The sequence below is a fragment of the Eschrichtius robustus genome, chromosome 20 (genome assembly GCF_028021215.1).
Source record: "Eschrichtius robustus isolate mEscRob2 chromosome 20, mEscRob2.pri, whole genome shotgun sequence".
Taxonomy (NCBI): Eukaryota; Metazoa; Chordata; class Mammalia; order Artiodactyla; family Eschrichtiidae; genus Eschrichtius; species Eschrichtius robustus.
This window is the reverse complement of record NC_090843.1, coordinates 52,333,398-52,353,427: the sequence shown is the minus strand read 5'-3', so window position 1 is coordinate 52,353,427 and position 20,030 is coordinate 52,333,398. Positions and strand designations below refer to the sequence as shown.

Genomic DNA, 20,030 nt, shown 5'->3' with positions numbered 1-20,030 from the left:
TTCTTATAACTCAACAACAAAAAGACAAAAACCCCAACTTTAAAATGGGCAATGGATTTGAATAGACATTTTTCCAAAGAAAACATACAAATGGCCAATGGGCAAATGAAAAGATGCTCAACATCATTAGTCATCAGGGAAATGCAAATCAAAACTAAAGTGAGATACCACTTCACACCTACTATGATGGCTATAATTTAAAAAATGGAAAATAAATGTTGGTGAGGATGTGGAGAAACTGGAACCTTTATACATTGCTGATAAGAATGTAAAATGGTTCAGCTGCTGTGGAAGTTTGGTGGTTCCTCAAAAGTTAAACAGAGAATTACAATATGACAAGCAAATCCACTTCTAGGTATATACTCAAAAGAATTGAAAACAGGGGCTTAAACAGATACTTGTACACAAATGTTCACTGCAGCATTATTTTCAAGAGCCAAAAGGTGGAAACATCTGTCCATCAAAAGATGAACTGATAAACAAAATGTGATCTACACATACAATAGAATATTATTTAGCCATAAAAAGGAATGGAGTAGGTGATGTATGCTTCAGAATGGATGAACCCAGAAGGCATTATGCTAAGTGAAAAAAGCTGGACACAAAAAAAATATTGTACAATTCCACTTATATGAAATATCCAGAATAGGCAAATACATAGAGACAGAGTGTAGATTAGAAGTTACCAGGGGCTGGGAGAAGAGGAGAATGGGGAGTTACTGCTTTGGGGCACAGAGTTTCTGTTTGGGGTAATGAAAGTTTTGAAAATAGATATGGTGATAGCTGCACGACATTGTTAATGTAATTAAAATATCACTGAAGTTATAATTAAAAATGGTTAAAATGGCAAAAAAAACTGCTGTCAGAGGTTAGTTAATTTAAGGGCTATCATGTCAAGGAAGCCACAAAGCAGATGCCATTCACTTTACTATATCAGAAAAGTCACCTATTCTTTCACTCAATGTCCAATACGTATTTATAATTCCATTCTCACCGTATTCTATAAAGCATACCTTCATGCTGCCCAGGTGACTGTGCCATTCTGCTCCACGCATTACTCCTCCTGGAATATTCTCATCTATAAAAGCATTGAGAGATGTAGGATCAGCAAGATCATAAGGCAAGTCCTCATCCTCTCCCAAAACAGCAACAACAATAACAAAGGGTAGGGAAAATACCTACCTGATTTATTTGGGCAACTGGGCTGACCCATATGCATCGATGGATGATTATTTGCATAAAGAGATGCCAAATGCTTTAGAGTCTCTTTGTTTTCCACTACAAAAAGAAAAATACAGAAGTTAGTGGAGAAATTGAAAAGATTTTTCTCCAAGTTCAACTTCATGGACACAAAAGTCATATTCCTTTCCTTCTAGTAAATCTTGTACCTCACTGAAGTTTATTGAGGAGTTATTAAAATTAAGCACACAGTTCTGTTCACCCCAAGATAATCTGACCAAGAAGATAAGCATCTTCCTTATATTAAAAGGCACTAACGGCGAGTTTAACAAGTTATCACACTAAAATACAAACCTATTTTGGTATGTTTTACTACATTTGGGGGCGACTGTGGCCTAATTACAATATTCCTTGTAAGCTGCATTGAAAGCAACACAAATTATCTCCATATACAATGGCCTCAGAGAGATTCAACAGGCAACTGTTTAACTCACCACAAGGTGCAACCAGTCAGTCAAGGTTTAAAGCAGGAGAGGGCAATTCTGTATTGTTAATGTTTGGTTACATCATATGGATTTCTTGGGGTGGGCACTGTGCCTTATTCACTTTTGTATTTCCAATGTCTAGAGACATAATAATTGTTCCATAAATGTTTATGGAGTAAAAATTGAGCAGATGTGACAAGATGGCTACACTGAATAAAGCTAGGCCATCATGGCTACACTGAATAAAGCTAGGCTCCCTCCTCCAAGTAACTGAACTGTTGATGTATGTACAGTCCTCTTAGGTCGTTTATTCATGCAGTGTGCTCAAATGCTCACCATTTAAAAAAATTTTAGAAGGGATATTACCTAATTGAAATTTCCTATTTAAGCTTAAATAGTATATATGTAAAGTGACATTCTACATACCTGTTTGTACTGGCTTGTCATATGGGTATGTGACCAACACTGAACCACCATCTAAAGCAACAGAAAGACTGAAGTCCTGTTTCTGAATCAAATTTTCAATGATGGCTTTAGTTTCAGGTTGGGAGGCATTATCTAAAAAATAGAAATGTCAAACATAAAATATCAAGTTTTAAAATTTTAGTATGAGCAGCTAAGAAAATATTTCCTACCTGAGCACAGTCAAAAGGCTAACTTACAAAATCTGTAGATAAATACTTTATTACTCCATAAGCCACTCCCTCAAGCAAGAAAGATACATCCTAGGAGGTAGGTTATTTTGAGTTTTACACACTTTAGGATAATGTTGAAAGGTTACTGACTCTAACCAAGTTTAAGAAAATTCTTACTGGAAACAAAAAGGGATGGACATATCCTCTTTTAAAAAATAATAACCCGTCCTTGAAAGAAAATAAGATTTTCAGAAATCAGGGTATTTTCTGAAGCATTGTTTGCAAGAGCAAAAAATTAAAAAGAAACTAAATGTCCATCAGAAGGGAAACTGTTGAATAAACTAGAGTACTACCATATATTCATAGCATAAGATGCCATTAATAAGAATGTTAGAGATCTATGAGTATTGAAATAGATAGATGTCAATGAAATATCCAGTAAAAAAGTTGCAGAACAATATGTATAGCTGATGATCCTATTTAAGTAAATAAGAAACAGGCCCCTTCAAATCAATACACACATACATCGTGTGTGTGCGTACATGTGTGTACACTCATATATAAGAGTAGAAAGAATATACATCTCTGTATGACTATGATGAAAACCTCCCCCCCAATATTATTGATTGAATTTCTAAGAAGAAAACTTGAATTACTTTTGCAAATGAAAAACAAGAAAAATTTGAAAAGTTTTCTAGATGTCTCTATTCATTTACATTGTACATCCTAGACAAGAAAGCACCCCTTACTCATCTATAAAATAAGATCAACCAATCTCCTAGCAAAGAGAAATAAAATTATCTACAAAGTACTTTAATGACCCAAATATTGGTCTTACTTGTGAAGTCTGTATCCAGGTCTTTGCCACGAGCATTTGTCTGTCCTATCTTTGAAGTACAGTCTTTCTCTTGTGCTCTCTCTCGCCCATCTGGATTTAGAGAAGGTACAATCACAATTCTAGTCCTGTCGACCAACTAAAACAGAAACAGAAATCAATGAGTTTATTAGCTCTATGTGGAATCAAAAGGTACCCTCCCATGCTTCAAACAGAAAGTCTTTATTGCTTGTTTTAAACACAGATTTAAAAGGCAGAACTGAAAAATAAATAAAATTCTCTCTTGCTCCAAAAAAATTAAAAAAGAAACAAAAAACTGCACAACTACTGTTCCCAGAGACCTCCCAATAACTTACAACAGGGTCAGAAACCACTGTCTGTAGGCTAAACCCAGACTGCTGCTTGCTATTGTAAATAAAGTTTTATTGACACACAGCCTTGCCCATTCACATGACTGTTTTTGTTCTGCAGTGGCAGAGTTGAGTAGTTGCAACACACAACATCTGACCCACAAAGTCCAAAATATATCCTATATGGCCCTTTATAGAAAAAGTTTGCTGACCACTGGCTTAATAATAACTGACCAATAAATAAAAATAATAACTGACCAATAAATAAAAATAACTGACCAATAAATAAAAATAATACAAATACAATAAACACAATAATATTGTTTTCATAATATTGTACTTCCAGATTAAAAACTGGAACCTATAATGTGACAAATATCAATGTATGTCTGGAAACATTGAGACAGAAGAGTTGAAATCAGCATATCAAAAAAAAAATGAGGTAGGATATTTGTCTTACCCATAATTTCTCCCTCAGATGAGCCATATCCAGAGGTGTTAATACCTACATTTATGGCATGAATTTCTGATATAATTCATCCTACATATTTCTAATAGCAAATCAGAATAAGTGATCCCTGGTTTATTTATTCTAGTAAAATTGTCAATAGCTTGAAAATATATTTGCAATCCTTTATTTAATTCATTTATTCTGGAATCTCTGAGGGAGATTTTTTTCCTATATGCTTGGGCTTAACCATATGTCTCTGGGTATATGTATATTTTCTTGAACTCTCCAGACAATTCTGGCACTTAGCTCAAAACAAATGGCAATCTAAAGTGATCTAAGCCTGATTAGACCAGTGAGGCAAATTCTCATAAACTAGGAGTTTTGAAATTCCTGGTAGATGTTTTTACCTGGGGTATATAGTCTCTTATAACCTTAAGATCAGTAGGTAGTAACTCTGGCCAAATGTAAGAATAACCTAAGGAGCTTTTAAAGAAATATTGATGCTTCTGGGGATGGAGCCCAGGCATTGGTGTTTGTAAAAGCTTCCCAGATGTTTTCAATGTATAGCCAGGGTAGAGAACCACTGTCCTAGGTAATCTCCCTTTTAAAAAAGAACAACAACAAAAATCTTTGAAATACTCCTGCAACTCACATGAAGAAGTCAATGGGATCTGCTCTGCTGAAAATGGTAAAATAATTTTTGATCAAGTCTGATTTAAGTTCATCTCACTTAATCCCACGTCATGGGATCCTAATCATGACATCAATTCTTTCCAAATTTCTTTCAGGGGAGGCAATAGGGTAAAACAGAACAGCACAGGCTTTAGAGTGAGACATGCTTGGGTTTAAATCCCTGCTTTACCACTTAGTAGCTGTGTGACCACCTGTAAGTTACCAAATATCTCTGCCTCAGTTTTCACATCTATAAAATGAAGCTAACATAATTGCAGGGTTGAGGATTAAATTATGATGTATGTAAAGTACCTAGCACATAGTAGGTATTAAACAAATACTAGTTCGTTTCCCCTTTCCTAAGTTCTATATAGACAGTGCCAATTAGTGAGTGTTGTAGACAGATGCACACTCTTTCCTTCCTTTCCCTAAGACAACACAGAAACTAGGTTGCTTAATCATACATAACCAGCTTCTGGATCAACATTCTATTCTATAGTCATGGGCGACTAAAGTTGGCACTGCCATATCACTTTTTCTAAAATCTCTTAGCATCCAAGGTGTCCAATAATTTCATCTTTATTACATGAAAAAACACCCGATTTCTCTTCTACCTCATTTTTCAATATAGTGTCCTAGTTATAAATAACTGGCAATGGAAGTCCCTCTAATTAGAATATACATCACTTTGAGTAAAGATTGGAAGGGTAACATAAAGGAATAGAGGACTGAATGCAAATCTTTATTATTTTTTTCCTCTATGGCTCTTAATATATACAAAGAAATATAATAGAAAGACACTATTAACAATGACTATATACCAAGGTCCATTTTTAAAGAGTAAAGTTTATAATGACCTTAAAAGTACCTTTGTATAAAATCTAACAGGAAATTAAATTAAAAAAAAAAAAGGTGCCTTGATATCAGTGTATCACTGAGCTTTTTCCTTTTAAAGCATGTCAAAACAGGCTATTTTCTTACTTGGGTAACAGCTGGGTTCTTTTTGTAGTTTAGGCAGAGAAATTCTGCCAGAGCCAAAAGAAGTTCAGTTCCAACTGGAGCATTTCCATGGATACCAGCAACAAAACGAATCTTTGGTTCTTCAGGCTCAGATACATTGGGCTTATTGGAGATTTCAAGGGACCAAATGTGACGATATTCAGCACTCTGTCCCAAACTTTCAAAAACCAGAAACAAAAAGTCAGCAAGTAATCAAGTATTATGTTAATGCTGCCTTACAGATTTTAAAAAAACAAATGAGAACAAAATTTGAAAAGTCTTAAAAAGTCTTTAAAGAGTAAATCTTTATGTCAGAATACTTTAAGAAAATTAGGTTCCCTTAATCAAAGAAAGTCAAATAGATGTGAGATACTCTCAGATTTAGGAAAGATTATGATTTAGTTCAACATTCCTCCAAATTGTCATTCTCCTATCATCTTCATAATATTTACCCAATCTTCTATAATCTATACTACTCTTTAGTTAATATATGTCTTTTTTTTTTTTTTGGCTGTGCCGCCTAGCATGTGGGATCCTAGTTCCCCAACAAGGGATCGAACCCGCAGCCCCTGCACTGGAAGCATGGAGTCTTAACCACTGGACCTCCAGGGAAGTCCCTAGTTAACATATGTCTTTTAAGTTAACTCACTTAAATTTTTATTATGGAAATATTTAAATATACACAAATGCAGAGCACCTTACTTTTAAAATCTAAATTAATTTAAACAAATAAGACATTTTATACTTTAAATGAAGTACCAAGATTACAGCAAAACTAATTTAAAAGGCCTGCTTTCTTTGATATAAAGGGAGATTTACAAGTTAGATAGAAAAAAAAATATTGGCATTAAATTGAGGATTAATAGAATAGACAAAGTACCGCTTTCTCACAATGGTATTTAATGATACTTAGCAACCGTTGGAGGACCACCTAAAACTGCCTTGTGTCCCACCACTGGCAGGTGTTGCATATTTGCTGGGGAAATATTTAACTAAGAAGTGCATGTTTAATTGAAAGGTTAAAAAAAAAAACTTAAATGAACTAAGTAAATGGATAGCAAAATAATGTCCAATTTTTTGTTTTAAAATAAGAAAGTCTGTAACGTCTATATGGCACTAACATGGACAGTATTAAAACCTGACCTGGGCAGAAATGTTCAAGAGTCAGTTGCAGAAGAGAGGTAATTGGTATTGCCAAAGTAAATACCAGTCTTTGCAATTACAGACATTATAAACCAGTATTTGAGAAAGTAAATTTACTGGTAAAATTAAAAGAACCAATGAAGGAAAAAAAGTGACAAAGTGAAAGGCTAGTTAATGTTCATTAGGTTTGTAGTAGAGAACTGTAAGTTCAGGGCAAAATGTAAAGGCCCTAAGATAGGCAAATAATAGGAATCAACAAATCAAGGAAATAGTTTTGAGACAGTGAAAGTGAAGCAGAGAAGCCTAAGAAGTGAAGGTAAAACTTGTCTCAGCCATCAGTTTTACATAAGCCAGCACTGCATGTTTTCCCAGAACCCTCAATCACATATGTCCCTAAGGCTTCAGGGAACCATGACTCTGAGTAGAGACTAAAGCACAGAAAATGACAGCCAACCAGGCTTCATGTTCTAATTTGAAGAAAAGGTTAAACATGATCCCTGACAAGTGAGCTCATAGTTCCAAATTTGTCCCTGCCCCCAGCAAAATGAAACAAACTAAATAATATTTAGTCAGAATGTGAATCTGCAGCTGAGAAGTAGAAAGGGTTTTGAAATCAAGGTAATCATTAGAAAGAATGATTTTACATTTTCTGGAGGCACAGGCCACACATTGCTAAACTAGCAAGTAATTCTGCTCCAATGTTTCTCATAAAAGTTTCCAAGATTCATTGTTAGAAAGATCTCCAAGCAAACATCTGTTTCAAAATAAGTGAAATCCAACTCTCTATACATTCAGCTCCCAAATATCTCTAAATAAATTACAAGAACCATTTAATGTGGCTTATGCTAAATGTAACCTCTTTAAAATGAAGAAAGAAGGAAGGAAGGAAGGAAGGAAGGAAGGAAGGAAGGGAGGGAGGGAGGGAGGGAGGGAGGGAGGGAGGGAGAGAGGAAGGAAGGAAGGAAGAAAGAGGGAGGGAAGGAGAAAGGGAGAAAGAAAGAGGAAAACAAGGCAGCAAGAAGGTGACACTTACTTGGTAAGATTTGTAATATGTGGATAGTTCATCACAAGTCCTCTCAGAAACTCTGATAAGTCCTTGTATGAATGGTATCGATAAAGAGCCAGATTTGAGGAGGAGCGTAACATGAAGCCTTCCAAACCATTCTCAGCTGAAAGGTCTTTAATTAAAGTTTCAAACTCTTTAGTAGTCGGATCGCTGGCACCCTCATTGTTGGTGCTGTCCCCCTTGCCTTTCTTTGATTCATTGTTTGAATCTGTTGAAGATCGAACAAGTGTGAAGTTGACCTGAACAGCACCTTCACTGTTTACGGTCACATTCTTGGTAACTGGATTATACCTGTAATAAAGGAGACAGATCAGAGCCACGCTTCTGCAGCTGGAGTACCCAAACCCTGGGAAAACAGAGGTGTGCAGAGGATATGTGAACCCTTGAGATAAATGTGGTGCATCTCCCTAAAGGGTCAAATTGTTAACTTTGTGATAATTTAAGATTTGTTTTAAACATTAACGAAGACCATACAAGGGTAGACTATAAAACATAAATGAGTTTTTAAGATTAAATATATGACTTCAAAAGAAAGCTCATGCTTGCAGTGTATACTCCCATATTTCCTGGAATCTGAGTTCACTTGTCTGTCATCAGGGAGTATGGTGGAAAAAGTTTGAGAAGTACTAACTTAGGACATTCTCTGCCAAACGCATCATTCTTGCCCCATTTTTCAGATACCTTGATGCTTTGTTTTTTCCAATACTATGCCAAAACTGAAAAAAACCAGAATAGACTTCTTTACTCCTTAAAGTTCTAACCCATTCATTTACAGACCACTTGATATTTGAAAAACATTTTTTAAAAAAAGGTAACAATAACTTTAAATGTTTCCATGTATTTACCCTTACTTCAATGAGTGTTCAAACTAACTCTTCAGAAATAAGAGAGCTAGTAGGGGGAGGGGAAAATATTTTGTGGGAACACCTACATGTATCAAATATAAAAAAGAAAACTACAAGAGGATAAAAATGATAAGTTTCGACTAAAAAGTAAGGTGGCTCCAGTTCTAAGGTATTTGTAAAGGAGGAGGAACATAAGGAATGTTAAGTTTTTTCCAAGGGAAAAGGTCATAAGTTAATTTTTTCTTTTCAAGTAAATATATCTTTGTGGTGAGAAAAACTGTAAAAAATATGAAAACGGCTTTTCTCAGAGAATTAGCAGTAAGTAAGAAAATCTCACTCATGCGAGAAGGCAAAGGTACAATAATAAAAAATAAGTGTCTGTGAAAGAGTTTTAAAAGGGTACAAATGTAAAGTGGTGGTATTTTGGGGACAACATGACTAGAAGTATGTAGAAGTCTTTTTTTCCCTACTAACAAGTACTTCCCAGAACTGTTACCCATAGTGAAGGACATCAGTCACTGTGGCTTTACATCTGGACAGGGGAAGGTGACCTGAGAGGATGAAGGTAAAAGAGGGTACTGTTCAAAGTGAATAATTTCACAGATTTCTTACATCTGATGGTTCATGTACTCACTGTGCCACCAGAGAAGAGTCAAATGTGTAACCAGCTCTAAACCTCTCAGCGTTAAACTCAAGGTTGCTTAGCCTCTACAGGGCTTTCTGGCAATAATCTTTTAGATTCAGTAACTCACCCTCGAGCAGATGCTGTGATTTTATAAGTTCCTGGAACCAACAGACGCCAGTAATCTCCAGTTTTGTAAGTAGTTACTGGGTGATTAATTTCAGCAACACTAATGGTGGCATTTAATATACCTCTGCCATCTGTGGCATCTAGGACGAATCCTTTGACACCCTGATGAACCTGGATAAAGCACAAGAACACCCAGATTTTACTGATAAAGATCATCATCTAATTATTTTGGGAGTTCACATCCAAAATAACAGATTGTTAAATAATGTAAACATGTAGAACAAATAGGAATTCAGGGGCTCAGAGTAAAGCTAAATGTAACCGCCCATTAAACAAAATATTTCAGTTTCTGAAAGGCTAGTTTTTCATAAGTTAGATTTGTCTTTATCTTCCTATCAGCTACAGAAAGACATTTTGAGGACAAGTGGAGGAAATTTGAACATGGATTAGGTATTAGGTAGCATAGGGAGTTACTGTTAATTTTCTTAGGTGAGATAATAGCAATTGGAGAAGTCAGGTAGGAGAATTAACCTTATTTTTAGAAGATGTATTCCGAAATACTTTGGGATAAATATCATAACACCTGCAATTTATACTGAAATAGTTCAACAAAAGTGTGTGTGTGTTTATATATATATAAAATGCAGCAAAGTATAAAAATTGTTAAACCTAGGTAAAGGAATAGTAGTATTTATTGTTAGTCTTATAATTTTTCCTGATGTTTACAAATTTTCAGAATAAAATGTTCTAAAAAATTAGTATGCAAACTCACAGCCATTATGCCACTCTACTCAGCAAAGTACTGGCACAAAGTATTAGTCAGATTATCCTAATAATTTTAACCACTATCAGCATATTTCTTATAGTCTTTACCTATCAGCCACAATGCACATCCAAACAAAAGGAAATTAATCGTTTCACAGTAAACCAATGGCAAAAAAAAAAAAAAAAAAATTTACCCCATAGCCCATCTTTATCACTTGACAAATTCTTAGGCATGTACCCAATCTATAGTAGCCTTTTATAAAGACAAGGGTAAAAAGTGACCACTAACCATTAAGTGCAAAACATCATCACTATATTGTTTAATCATTTTTAACTCTTCTCCACGCATATAAATAAACTCATTTACATCCATGAATTTTCTAGATAAATATACGAAAACATGAACAGGTCAAACTGGAATTCAAATGAGGTGTATTCTAAAATCAATGCATGAAAACCACATGTACACACAAAAATCTTCTTGTTCTTGGGAGAAATTTCATACGTCACTCCAGAATCGTCACCTGTTTCAGAAACTGGATTAGAGATCTTCGATTCTGTTCCCAAAATTTTGGCAGATCTTTCTCAAATGGGTATTTCACACAACCAAGTTCAATAGTCACTTCAAAGCAGTTTGTTTGTAAATAGTTCCAGTCCTGCATACCACCTGAAGGATAAAAATTTTAAATCAGTTACTCTGAAGAAGTTCTAACTAGCTCAGATCCCAAATTGTAAGCAACATTCCTAGTAAAAAGCCAAATTCATCTTTTATCAGCATGGCTGAAAACCAATAACGCGTTCATTTGAGAGCTCTCTGATGCCTGTGGTACAGGTAAAACATCTGTACTTTCATGTTCAGGAAGAATTCAAGTGTAGTTCACACTCTTCTTCTTAGCACATCTAAAGTTCTTTGTAATAGCCAGCGGTAAAATATAACACTTTCATGAAGTTTCAGTACATTATTTTACTCAAAAGTCAAAGTGCACCAAATATTAAAAATAGTTGAAACGGTAATTTGAATGTTTTAAGCTATTTATACAATATTTTTAAAAGAATGATTCTTTCTCAAAATTAAAAAATCAGTAACAGGCAGTACCATCCAGGGGGACAGAAAATCCATCAAGTTATACGGCCTTAATATAAAAGAATGTTTTACCTGGGACATTGTACCAACTGGCTCCATTTGTTATTCCATGAGGAAAATATTCATTAGGGTACATATTCTTGCAAGGTCTACCTTGAAACATCTGGGAATTTTCCTGGAAAAAAGAAAAAAAAGAATCTTTACTTGTATTTGTTTGTATCTGCATCAAAAAACATGGGAAGGATAAAGAAAGATAGGAAGAGTGGTTACCAATAGGGTATATGTGGGGGTGGATGGAGTCATGGGAAGCAGTGACTTACTACCTACTTTTTAATATCAAAAACTAAACAGTTTATGCTCTGTAAAAAAAAAAGTGAAGACTTCATTTATTACTTGTAATTACAAGTAATATAAAAATCCAACCCAACCCCTCTCAAAAACAAAAACAACACTGTTCATATTCGTACTTTCATTTCATGATCTCAAGAAGCTTAAAGTCCAAAAGAGGTAATTCACACATAATGGAAAGTAAGCATCTTTCTCTGACCTCTTGGGGACTAAGGTGGCCCCTCTGTGCTTTGACTGCACTCTGTACAATTATTTTATCCTGTTAAAACTGGTTGCACCTCTTTTCCCCCTAAAGACAATACACTACTCCTTGAAACAGTTTGTGTCTTTGTGTCCTCGGCATCCAGCAGTGTCTACATAGCACGTGTGCAATTGCTTGTTCCATGGAGAGTAAGAAAAACTGCCATAGAAGCACAAATAAACACTATTGGAAGCTAGAGGAGAGAAAGATTATTTCTGACTAGAGTGGCAGGGGAATTTTCCTGAAGAAATTAAGCTTTGAAAGATGGTCAAAACTTCATTTCTCTCTTTTGTAAATAGAAAAAGAAAAAAAGTACAGAAAAGTGTAAAGAGAAAAGTAATTTCTCACTTTCCCATCACTGAGAATTAACCATTTAACTTTAAAATATACAAAACAACCCCCTTTCGTAAACTTAACATACCAATTACAGGCTTATGATCCCACCACTCTGTTATCAAATGAAAGCTGTTGTTTTAGGTTACTGGAATATTTGTGTACATGCTCTTTTACTCTCTGGTTTTTCCACTAAACACTTGCACACATCTTCTATGTCTCTCTATCCCTATCTCCATTTCCATCAATCTCTATCCATTTGATTATAAATTATATAGATGTACTACTGTGCTAATTAATATAGTATGTATATTACAAACCTGCATTAAAAAAAACATTTTAAAAACAGAACTTCTAATATATTCTTCCTACATCTTAACGGATCATCTAGTATAAATCCCACTCTAGACACACAGTTCTAGGCAATTGCTGTTAACATTTTGACTTTTTTTCTCAGAGCAATAAGGAACTTGTGAAGATTTCTGATGGAAGGGTGATATATGATATATTCATGGCTCTAGGAAGTTTATTCTGATAATAATGTGAAAAAATGGACCAAAGCCAGGGAGACTCATCAGAGTACTACTGAAATAATCCAACTGAGAGATAATGAGCATCTGAAAAGTTGTGACAGATTGGTTTTACCATGTGTATTTTACCATCTTCTTTAATTCTCACTACTCTACTTTGATAATTTTTTTTTTAAAAACTAATTAAAAATTTTAAAGCAAGCAGTTTGACAACTTAAAGAAGACAGGGGGTGAGGATGTAGGTGTCCAGTCTCAGTCCATATATAAAGAGTCTAAAATATATACCAAGATAGTAAATGATTCTCTTCTTTTTGCTTGGCTATAGTCTCTAATCTTTTTATAATAACTTTCATTATATGAAACAACTTTTTGAAGAGGCATTTACATCGTGGTGACAGCTAAAGCAACTGGGTGCAATTGCCAAGACAGTAAAAATGGCTAAGGACAGAATATGGAGGGGAGGAAAAAAAGTAAAAGAGAGAGGTTGAGCCACTGAAAGAGAAAAAAGGAAGCAAAGCTCTCTGCTATATAATGTAACAGAGATCAAGGGGAGAAGACAAGAGCGTTAGACTTCAGAGGTCAAGAACATTTTAAAAAAATAGACTTCTGGTAACCTTTGAGGGGTCACTTCCAGGTAAAACAATGTAGGCAGAAGACAGATGACAAGAAACTGAGGCATGAGAGAACAATAAGGAAGTGGAGATAAGCAGAGACTATTCATTTTTCTTATTCTTTTCTTTTGACTTCTTTTGAACTAATTTTAGAGTTACAGAAAAGTTGCAAAAATAGTACAGAGAGTTTTATATACCTTTGATCCAGCTTTCCCTGATGTTAGCATCTTATATAACCATAGCACAATTATCAAAACAAGGAAATTAACACTGGCATGTTACTATTAACTAAATAACCTACATTTTATTCAAATATCACCAGTCTTCCACTAATGCCTCCTTGAAATTTTCTCTTCACTTACTATGTCACACTGTATAGCTCCATTTTTTCACTTTCACTTAATTGAATTCATTGAATTTCATTATACTTAAAATATAATAAAAGTAATTGTAGAAAGATTAGAAAATTGAGGCAAGCCAAAAGAAAAAAATATAAACCTAGAGATCACCAATCATTTAATATTTTGGCATATAACTTTTGACGTTTTTTTAGCCTACATATGAATTGAGCATGGATACCCCACCCCTGAGTCTTCTCTAGGTTCTCAAAATCTGCTTTATTGAAATATAATTCACACACCACACAACTCACGCATTTGAAGTATACAACTCAACGGTCCTTGGTATATTCACTCAGTTGTGTGACCATCACCACAGTAAATTTTAGGACATTTTCATGACCCTCAAATAAACCTGTACCCATCAGCACTCCCCATTTCCTCCCAACCTCTTCCCTGCCCCTCCCTACATCCCAAGCCCAAGGCAATTACCAGTCTATTTTCTGTCTCTGGATTTGCCTATTCTGGACATTTCATGTAAATGGAATCACACAATATGTAGTCTCTTGTGACTGGCTGCTTTCACCTAGCATGTTTTCAAGGGTCATCTAAGTTGTAGTTTGTATCAGTACTTTATTTTTTTTTATGACTGAATAGTATTCCATTGCATGGATATATCACATTTTGTTTATCCACTTATCACTTGATGGACATGTGGGTTGTGTCCATTTTGGCTATTATGGATAATGCTGCTACGAACATTTGTGTACAAGTTTTGTGTGGACTATGTTTTCATTTCTGTTGGGCATATACTTAGGAGTGGGATTGTCAGGCCATATGATAATTCTATATTTAACATTTTGAGGAACCACAAGATTGTTTTCCAAAGCAGTTGTACCATTTTACATTTGCACCAGCAATGCACAAGGGTTCCAATTTCTCCACATCCTTACCAACCCTTGTTATTTTCTTTTTTTTTTTTTTAAACTATAGCCATCCAAGTGGGTAAAAAGTAGTATCTCATTGTTGTTTTGATTTGCATTTCCCTGATGGCTAATGATACTGAGCACCTTTTTGTGAGCTTGTCGGTCATTTGTATATTTCTTTGGAGAAATGTGTATTCAGATTCTTTGCCCATTTTTCAATTGGATTGTCTTTTTATTATTTAGTTGTAAGAGTTCATTATATATTTTAGATATGGATCCTTATCAGATATATGGTATTCTCCTATGCTGTGGGTTGTCTTTTTACTTCCTTGATTATTATCTGTTATATTTTGAATGATGTCTCCTTCAAAAGATACGTTGAAGTCCTAACCCCCAAAACCTCATAATGTGACTGTATTTAATTACAGAGGTAATCAAGTTAAAATGAGGTAATTACGGTGGGCCCTAATCCAATATGACTGGTATCTTTATAAAAAGGGAAAATTTGGACACAGACAACAGGGAGAATGCCATGTGAAGACAGAGGACTGGGATAATCCATCTAGAAACAAGTGAATGGCAAAGACTGCCAGAAAAACACCAGAAGCTAGGAATAGGCAAGGAAGGATTCCCTTCCTGGTTTCAAGGGAGCATGGCCCTGCCAACATCTTGATTTTGGACTTCTAGACTCTAGAACTGTGAGACGAAAAATTGTTACAGTAGTTCTAGGAAACTAACACAGTATCCTTTGCAGCAAAAAAGTATTAAAGTTTGTTGATGTCCAGTATGTCTTTTTTCTGTCACTTGTGCTTTTGATGTCACATCTAGGAAAACATTGTCTAACCCAAGGTCACAAAAATTTATTTCTATATTTTTTCCTAAAAGTCTTACAGTTTACATTTAGGTCTATGATCCACTTTGAGATAATTTTGGGGTATGATATCAGGAAGAGGTCCAAATTTATTCTTTTGCATGTGAATATCCAGTTTTCCATAACCATTTAGTGAAAAGATTTTTCTATCCCCATTGAATTGTCTTGGTGCCCTTGTTGAAAAATCAACTGACCATAAATGTAAGAGTTTATGTCTGGACTATCAATTTTATTTCTTTGATGTGTATATGTCCATCTTTTTTTAAAAAATATTTTTATTGGAGTATAATTGATTGCTCTACAATGGTGTGTTAGTTTCTGCTTTATAACAAAATGAATCACCATACATATACATATATCCCCATATCTCCTCCCTCCCACCCTCCCTATCCCATCCCTCTAGGTGGTCACAAAGCACCGAGCTGATCTCCCTGTGCTATGCGGCTGCTTCCCACTAGCTATCGATCTTACATTTGGTAGTGTATATATGTCCATGCCACTCTCTCACGTCGTTCCAGCTTACCTTTCCCCCTTCCCGTGTCCTCAAGTCCATTCTCTACGTCTGCATCTTTATTCCTGTCCTGCCCCTAGGTTCTTCAGAACCATTTTTTTTTTTTTAAGATTCCATATATTTGTGTTAGCATGTGGTATTTGCTTTTCTCTTTCTGACTTACTTCACTCTGTATGACAGACTCTAGGTCCATCCACCTCACTACAAATAACTCAATTTCGTTTCTTTTTATGGTTGAGTAACATTCCATTGTATATATGTGCCATGTATATGTCCATCTTTATTCCCGTATCACAGTGTCTTAATTACCACAGTCTTGTAGTAAGTTTGAAATTGGGAGATGTGAGGTCTTTAGCCCTTACAATTTATTCTTCATTTTTAGAGATAATTTTCTTTTTCTTCCATTACTTTCCTGAGTTCTATCAACTCTCCTTCATTTCTTCCTGTTTCTTTTTTCATTCCTGTTTTAATTTTTTAAATATCTGAGCCTATGTGGTTTTTCATATTCTCAGTGTGTGTTTGGGTATAGTCAATCTGCCTGGAGTGTAAACTTATAGTTTTCTTCTGCTTCTTGATTGTTTTTTGGTAGTGGTAAGGTTTCCTCAGGTGATATGTGTGAAATTTCATTTCCTGATTTTTTCTGCAATGGTTCTTCATGGTTTTTTTTTTACCTCTTGTTCATTTTTATTATACTGAGCTGTTTCACATGATTCCTAGTTAATGGTGCCCTTTTTCTGTCAGTCTAGCAGTCAAGGTATTTTAATGTGGTTTTTTTTTTTGTTTGCTTATTTGCCTTGGTATAAGGGTGGAGCTCTGAGTCCTCTGATTTTATGGTTCTCTTCTGTCTTGGACAACCCTACATTTCCCCCCTTTTCTCTTTCCCCTTCACTATCTAATTGTCAAAGGGCACTTCTTCATTTCTTTTTGCTTTTCTTCTCCCCCAGAAGCTATGAGTTTGGAAGATTTTCCTTTAAATCCAGCTGTCCTTTTAAATTGTGCCTATCCCTTTAAGTACACCAGATCCTTTAATTTGCATGTACTTTGAAACCTATATTCCAGTGCTTTCATCTGCCCAGTTACTACTTAGTATTTTCAGATTTAGGTTTCAGACGTAGCGTGTTTTCAATGTTTGGTGGTCCTTCCAAATCACCTTTATGCCTGCCGTTCCTTAAACCCCCGTCTTTTGTCTTCACAGATTTTCTTGGTCTGCTTTTCCTTACCATGAAGCCTTGTGGCAGGGGAAAGGTGGCTGGGTGCACAATAGATCATGATAGATCACAGTCAAGAGAAAGGAGGCTGGAGTAAAGATTGAGGAATTTAATTGTCACCTTCCCATTTACAACAGAAGAAACAAAGACAAAGAGGAGGCAGGGTGCTGTGGGATCAAGAAATGAAGAAGAGAGATCAGCCAAGATGGTGGAGTAGAAAGACCCTGAGCTCACCTCCTCTCACGAGCACACCAAACTCACAACTATTTGCAGAACAACCATCAGTGAAAAAGACCGAAACCTATCAGAAAAGATCTTCTACAACTAAAGACATAAAGAAGGAACCGCAACGAGATGGGTTGTGGACCATCTTGGACTCGTGATATAGTCAAGTCCCATATCCGTGGGTGGGCGGCCCACAGACTGGAGAATAATTATATTGCAGAGGTTTTCCCACAGGAGTGAGAGTTCTGAATCCCCATCTCGCTCCCCAGCCCGGGGTCCTGCATAGGGAAGATGAGCCTCTAGAGCATCTGGCTCTAAAGGCCAGTGAGGCTTAATTTCAAGAGTCCCACAGGACTGGGGGAAACAGAAACTTCACTCTTAAAGGGCACACACAAAATCTCACACGCTCTGGGAGTCAGGACGAAAGCAGTAATTTGATAGGAGACTGGGTCAGACCTACCTGCTGATCTTGGAAAGTGTCTTGGGGAGGCGGAGGGCGGCTGCAGCTCACCCTAAGGACACAGACACTGGTGGCAGCCATTTTGGGGACCCCCTTCCACTGCATGGACGCTGGTGCTGGCAGGCACCCCTGTGGAATCCTCCCTCTGGCTAATTAATGCCAATACCTGGCCCCCACCCAACAACCAACTTGTAGGTGCCAATGCTGGGATGTCTCAGGCCAAGTAACTAACCTGGCAAAGACACAGCCCCACGCATCAGCAGACAGGCTGCCAGAAGATCTCCTGAGCCCACAGTTGCCTCTGGAAACAGCCCTGCCCACCAGAGGGCCCAGGACCCAGCTCCACTCACCAGTCCCATACTCCCCTGGGCCCTGACCCTGCCCTCCAGGAAGCCCACTGTAGCCTGCGGACCAGCTTCACCCACCAGGGGCAAACACCAGACATGAGAAAACCGCAATCATCAACAGATGAATGGATAAATAAGCTGTGATAAACACACACACACACACACACACACACACACACACACACACACAGAGCGGATTACTACTCAGCCATAAAAAAGAATGAAATTTTGCCACTTGCAACAACATGGTTGGACTTGGTGGGCATTATGCTAAGTGAAATAAGTCATACAGAGAAAGACAAATACTGTATGATATCACTTATATGTGGAATCTAAAAAACACAACAAATTAGTGAATATACCAAAAAAGAAACAGACTCACAGATATAGAGAACAAACTAGCGATTACCAGTGGGGAGAGGGAAGGGGGGAGGGGCAATGTAGGAGTAGGGGATTAAGAGGTACAAACTGTTATGTATAAAATAAGCTACAAGGATATATTGTATAACACAGGGAATATAGCCAATATTTTATAATGACTACAAATGGAGTATAAACCTTAAAATTGTGAATCACCATATTATATACCTGTAACTTATATAATATTATACATCAAATATACTTCAATTTAAAAAAATTAGGAGGAAAAAAAGAAATGCAGAATATGGGTAAAACACAAATAAACAATAATTGAGAAGACAGAATCAGAATGAACGCACATCAGATTATTCACAGTTCCACTTTAGTTCAAGGCAAAGTGATCCACTGAGAATAAGACAAACAAAGCTGGGATTAGAAGGCTCAGGTAGAGGATGAAGGCTCAGAATCACCATAGTGGGAAATGAGCCAGGGAGTCAAGTAGCAAAATGTGAAATATTGCCAGGTAGAACTGAGGGCTCAGCTGAGGTTAGAGAGCACTGCATATACATAGTATAGTCAATTGCCATGACTGTGTGACTTTTCTGGGATGTAGAAGAGAGATGATTGTAATTAGTAAGCGTTGGACATTGGCAAGGCAGGTATGTCAAAAGGGTATAAAAGATCCTAAGGTGTAGGTGAGTGCATCACTGAAAGGTATGTCCATAGGTGTAGGCTGGGTAGAAAGGAAATCAAATCAAAAGGGTTAAAGGTCAAAGAAATATAAAAAGAGGCTAAGGAATGAGAAGTTACAAAGAGGATGAAAAGTGGAACTGTAATAATGGACAGAATGTGATGGGGATATGTGTATAATCTGATCACTTAGTTTTTATTTTGATGATTGGAGGATATCTCATTTTTGTTTTATTATTTCATGTACATCCCTCTAAAATGGCATGCCCAAACAGAAGACAACTATACTTTAAGGTGAAATAATAGATGTACTCCCCTATTAGAAACTCTGAACAATCTCACAAGATCCACTTGTAGAGAATGAGGGAGTGGGAAAAATAGAATGACAGAAAGGTGTGATTAGAGAGCACAGAGCTGCAGTAATAATCTTCATTTATCTATGACCAATAAAGTCACAGACTGAGTCAGTAGTAAGACCAAAAACTGAAACTAACAAGCCTAGTTCTCAAGCCTCAACTTTTAACATGCTTTCTAAGAACAACTTTTAAACTAAAATTTCACACATACACACACACACAGATATAACATTTCTGATTATGAAAGTAATGTGTGTTCATTATAGGAAGTTTAGAAAATACAGAAATTTCTACTTGCTCCTTTGCAATATGTTACTACTAGGCTCTTAAATACCTTAGACCAGGGGTCCCCAACCCCCAGGCTGCGGACTGGTACCAGTCCCTGGCCTGTTAGGAACGGGGCCACACAGCAGGA

The 20,030-nt window shown here is 36.2% G+C and overlaps 1 protein-coding gene across 1 annotated transcript in view; it reads right to left on the bottom strand.

The window, feature by feature from the left end:
• The window catches only part of CPD (carboxypeptidase D), a 73,754-nt gene that overhangs the window by 10,441 nt on the left and 43,283 nt on the right, over positions 1-20,030 (bottom strand). The window contains exons 9-17 of the mRNA XM_068531592.1: positions 11,333-11,435; positions 10,701-10,843; positions 9,413-9,582; positions 7,783-8,106; positions 5,589-5,784; positions 3,138-3,273; positions 2,091-2,222; positions 1,183-1,278; positions 1,014-1,078 (exon numbers count right to left, since the gene is read on the bottom strand). Of these exons, the coding sequence (XP_068387693.1) occupies positions 1,014-1,078; positions 1,183-1,278; positions 2,091-2,222; positions 3,138-3,273; positions 5,589-5,784; positions 7,783-8,106; positions 9,413-9,582; positions 10,701-10,843; positions 11,333-11,435 (1,365 nt within the window). The remainder of the gene's footprint in view (positions 1-1,013; positions 1,079-1,182; positions 1,279-2,090; positions 2,223-3,137; positions 3,274-5,588; positions 5,785-7,782; positions 8,107-9,412; positions 9,583-10,700; positions 10,844-11,332; positions 11,436-20,030) is intronic.